The sequence below is a fragment of the Dicentrarchus labrax genome, unplaced genomic scaffold, assembly GCF_905237075.1.
Source record: "Dicentrarchus labrax unplaced genomic scaffold, dlabrax2021, whole genome shotgun sequence".
Taxonomy (NCBI): Eukaryota; Metazoa; Chordata; class Actinopteri; family Moronidae; genus Dicentrarchus; species Dicentrarchus labrax.
The window spans coordinates 18,942,969-18,947,730 of record NW_026136723.1 but is presented as its reverse complement, the minus strand read 5'-3'; the positions used below and the strand labels follow the sequence as shown (position 1 = coordinate 18,947,730).

The 4,762-nt window shown below is 36.4% G+C and overlaps 1 protein-coding gene across 1 annotated transcript; it reads left to right on the top strand.

The window, feature by feature from the left end:
* The first annotated feature begins 2,295 nt into the window (after positions 1-2,295).
* Positions 2,296-4,527, top strand: LOC127357650 (CD59 glycoprotein-like). The gene is made up of 4 exons (XM_051389983.1): positions 2,296-2,386; positions 2,690-2,762; positions 3,725-3,832; positions 4,304-4,527. Exons 2-4 carry the CDS (start codon positions 2,708-2,710, stop codon positions 4,468-4,470), a joined length of 330 nt encoding a protein of 109 aa, XP_051245943.1. The 5' UTR covers positions 2,296-2,386; positions 2,690-2,707; the 3' UTR covers positions 4,471-4,527.
* Positions 4,528-4,762: the final 235 nt, after the last annotated feature.

Genomic DNA, 4,762 nt, shown 5'->3' with positions numbered 1-4,762 from the left:
TACAGTTTAATCACACAACGCCACGGTGAGACAACAGTTTTCTTAACATGTAACTGAATAAGTATAACATCCTGTGTAGCTTGCAGTAAACATCTGTGTAGGTTTAGGTGTGAGCGCTGCAGAGGCACCAAGAAAAAAAACTCCACTAACAGCTGAACCGGCACCAGAAAAGAAATAAAATCTGTGGTTTGCCTCATTACACCAGCCTTTAGCTCGGCCTCAGACAAGAAGTAATGAGCAGCGGGACAGCCAGTCATTAGCCTAAATAGCTGCAATGGCAAAGGAAAGTCATGTTGCTTTCAGAGGGCGACGTTTAAACCTCTGTGAGAAAACGTGGAGCTTCCCCCCCCGGGAAAAAATGATTCACAATTATACTTCAAACTCCTCTGAATTAAACATGACACTGGCCTGCATCTTCAATTGATTGTTATTGCTCGTAGGTCGGAGAAGACACAACCATGTTACGGGTTGTGATATAATCGTATCTATTATTCACACTGAAATGATCTCTGAGCACAGAAACTGATTCGGGAAGGTCCATAAAGAAAATACTGTAACATGCACTTTGATTTCATGCTTCTGGTGCATGTATATGTAAGTGTGTGTGAAGCCCTGCAGCAGGATCTGAAGCTCACAATGATCTGCACAGAGAGAGAGAGAGCAGGAAGAAAGAAGGACTTAATATGAATTCAGGATTATAAAACTCATAAAACCCGGAGGAGACTTTCAGTCCTGATTGAATGTTTATTGACATAAAAACCTGTGTCCCCTCTGACGGCGGCGAGAGGTTGAGACACTTTACAGAGTGAACATTTCATAATAAAAAAACAGCTCTGCTGGCAGTTTTCATTGTTGACAGAGAAACACATCGAGAAAATATTTATTTTAAATGGATTTAAAGTTCATAAAGGTATAAAGCTTCTGTTGGACTGTGTGTGCTTGAAAAAATAAAACTATTGTAAATTTATTTTGACAAAGTTGTTTTATTGTTATTTATTTTGTGAGTAGTTATGCAGTTGTTGTAATGATGTTAATAAAGTAATGTAACTCTAATTGGCAGGGATGAAACTATGAGCGTATTTAATGTTAATAAAAGGTCATAATGATGATAAATGATAAATAATATGGGAAAATGTGGGTCCCAAGGTGAGACCTGTTGAGATTCACTTACACTCATTTCTACAGGTTTTGAGGTTTATTGGACCCAAATAGATTCAGTAATTCTAAAATCAATACTCTTTTCTTTGGGCTTAGATGGTGATACTCTCAGGTCTGTTTTTATTTTATTTTCTATTTTAAAGGATAAAGTTTTTTCTTATTGTCAACAAAGATGAAACTAAAACAAAACAATGTGCTAATCTCTCAATTCCTTCCTGGAGATACAACCTGGGTTAGGAACTTTTTTTTGACTGAGGTGGCACCAAACAAATATAATATAAAGCTTTCATACTACCATACCTTATTGTCAATATACCAGCCTCTGTCTCAGCACCCTTCTTCTCTGATGGAGATATCACACGTACTGTAAAGTTTTTAAGTAAAACTACATTTTGTAAGTTCAAAAAAACTTGATTAAGTAGCTTTAATACTTTAAGTGAGAATGACTTAATTTTGTAATTTCTATTAATACTTAATACAAAATACCTCGTAAAAGTCTGTTTCTGTTACCGCCACTTAAAATTATTAGTAAAAGGGACTTAATCGAGAATCTTTTTTAACCTAAAAAGTTTGTGTTACTCAAAGATTTTCATGTGATCAGATTCAACAATGTTTTGTTTTTTAAATGAACTTCTCTGGTTCTACAGTGTACAATAGTTTAAGAGTTTAAACTAACATACGACTCCACAGTGAGCTGGAGCCTGAACTCAATGAAACATCCGCACCAACATGCTACAAATCTAAAAAACATTAAAGGTATATTTACAAGAGACACAGGTAAACAGTCACAACATACTGCTTCACATTTATTGATTTCTTCACATTCATCTGTTCCTCCTCCTCGTCTCTCCCCGTCATTAACAAATCTCGGGTTAAACAGTGTTTTTCCCCCCGAGCTGAATTACCGTAATTGTGTGATATGTAATCAGTAACTCCCCCTGCATGTTCCTCACTGTCCCTCTGACAACTGCTGTTCATTTATAAATCAAATAAAAGTCTTAATGTGTTCTTTTAATCAGTCCATCAATCAGAAATAAGTGAATATCCTAACAGAAAACTATTAATTCTTCCTCTCTAGTGTTACACAAGTTCTGCGCTGTGTTGACCAATATTTAGACCCTGAACATGGACTCTGAACCCAAACAAACGGGTTGTTGATTTTGCTGTTTGTGCCGTTTTAAAAAACCTCTTCTTCGTGAGCTGAAAGTCATTTTCTTCTCGTTCACAGGTGAGTGTTTGATAACTCAACACGTCTACGTACATTAATATGTTTTTATATGATTTATGTCATAATTTCTATCTTATTGGTCTCATTTTAAGTCATTTTGTTAGTAATTCCTAAAACAAGAATAAGACATCAGGCTGGTTTTTTTATTATGAAAAATCTCTTGACCCCAAAAAAAGAACGCAAAAAATATGCAGAGGTGATATTTTGAAACGTATTATTCCTTTATGTTACTAAGTTAATTCCCTGCCTTTCATCCAGCAGTGACAATATTATGAATCTCTCTCTTTTTGTTTTAATTTTCAGACGTTGCTTCCAGTCACGATGAGGAGCTCTGTGGTGTTCTGCCTGGCTGTCAGCTTTGCCATGTTTGGATGTGGTAAGAATAATAAAAAAAAAGGGGGTTGAAGAAGGAATCAGTGTTGCTTTCATCAACGCTCGCTTCTTTTAAAAGCGCCCGGCGAGTGGAGCTAAGTCAAAGAGATTATATGTTTCATAAAGAGGAAACATCAGCCTGAGGGAACATTTTGGCAGATCAGTGTGCCGTTTACATGTTCTGTCTGCTCACATTTGCAGAGTCAGTGATAAATATTCATTCATCACATTTTTCTATGATGTGTCAGGACATGCAGTTCACTGATGTGTTGTTTTTTTTTGGGAGGGGGGGGGTTTGCTTTATTGACAAGATTGTATATTTATGAAATACAACAAATCAGGGACGTCCTTTGTTGGGGGGTAGAGCGATAAAAGCTCTTGCCTTCTTTGGTGTGCCGCAGTCATTCTGCTTCAGGGTTGAACATCCAACTTTTCACTTCCTGACATTAAATCCCTCAATTTCATCAACCCAAAACAAAAGTATACAAAACTTTCTCTTTATTTATTTGGCTCACATCACAATAGAAAAATGCTCAAGTGTTTCAGCACAGCTGTTTGGCAAGGACGGGTATTTCTCCTCCTTCACTGGATTTCTGGCTTCCTGTTATTGAAGCACAACCTCCTTTTCCAAAATAGTTTGTTCATATCTTTTAGTTTTTATAATATTTATAGTTATGAGTCAAACATTTGAGGTGTTTGTCTGTATAATCTGTATATAGTTTTGCCTTCATTCAGTGTAACATGTGTAGTTTTTCTACATTTGGTCAGGAAAACGGACAAGAAAACATCATGGAGATGCAAAATAAAGTCACATCATAACAATGATGGTATTACATTGTCAGATACCAATTAATTAAAAAGTAAAGCAAAAAAGCCAGATATCCACATTATGTTTAGCAGCTGTGATAGTTTAAATGTGATGATATTTATATTAAATGAACACACTGACTGTCTTTGTTTCCCCAGGCCTCTCTCTGCTGTGTTACTCCTGCCCTGAAGGATCCACCGAGAGCTGTGAAGTCCAACAGGAGTGTAGCCAAGGTGAAGACAGCTGCCTCAAACTCACCAGTGGTGGTAAGCATCGTTAACAATAACCAAATCCAACAGGATAAAGTTGTCATAAAACTAACCGTCGGGTTGGAGCGTGAGTGCAGGGCGAGGTGGAAACGTCAGGGTCAGTAACGGAGGGAACAATGTAGTTATATGGACGAAGAGGATAAAATAATATTAATCTGAATATTTACGTTCAAATACTGATCTGTGTTCAACATTCATATACATATCATCAATGGTATTTATTATTATTAATAATCATTATAATGCTACTGCTACTAAACAAATTAAATCCAAAGAAACAGCTCCGATTATTTAACTCTTTTTCTTCAAGAAGTCTTTGTTTGCAGGGAATTTACACACTGAAACTTATTAAACCTTCACTTGTGATATAAAATACATATTTTGAGGTATTTCTTCAACCTGGTATCTGCTGTAATAATAATAATAATAGTAAGACTAATGCTGACTAATTCTGTGTCTCCCCTTTAGAAAATACCTACACTCATTGTGTGAGGTACGCAGATTGCGACTTCAGGACTCTGGGATCCAGATATTATCGCCTCTCTAGTTTCACCTTCTCCTGCTGTCAGTCAAAACTCTGCAATGGCCCCAAAAAAAGTGGAATAGGTCAGACACTTAAGGAACTTCTTGGTTAAGAAAAAGTATCATGTGGAAACTGTTAAACACTCAACAATAAAGTCTGAATAAAAACATTTGCCTCAGTTTGTCCATGAAACACTTGTTTACAGCTGTCTTTGCAGAGGAAGTATTGACATTAAAGTGTTGATGCTAAGGTCAATAAAGCAACAGTGAGACATGTTTGACTTCTCTGAAGAAGGAAACCACAGATCATACGTGTGTAAAGGTCTCATCCACTACTTTCTGGTCTGTATTAAACTGTATTATATTCATATTAGACCAGAAAGATCAAGAAAGACGGACAAAGGA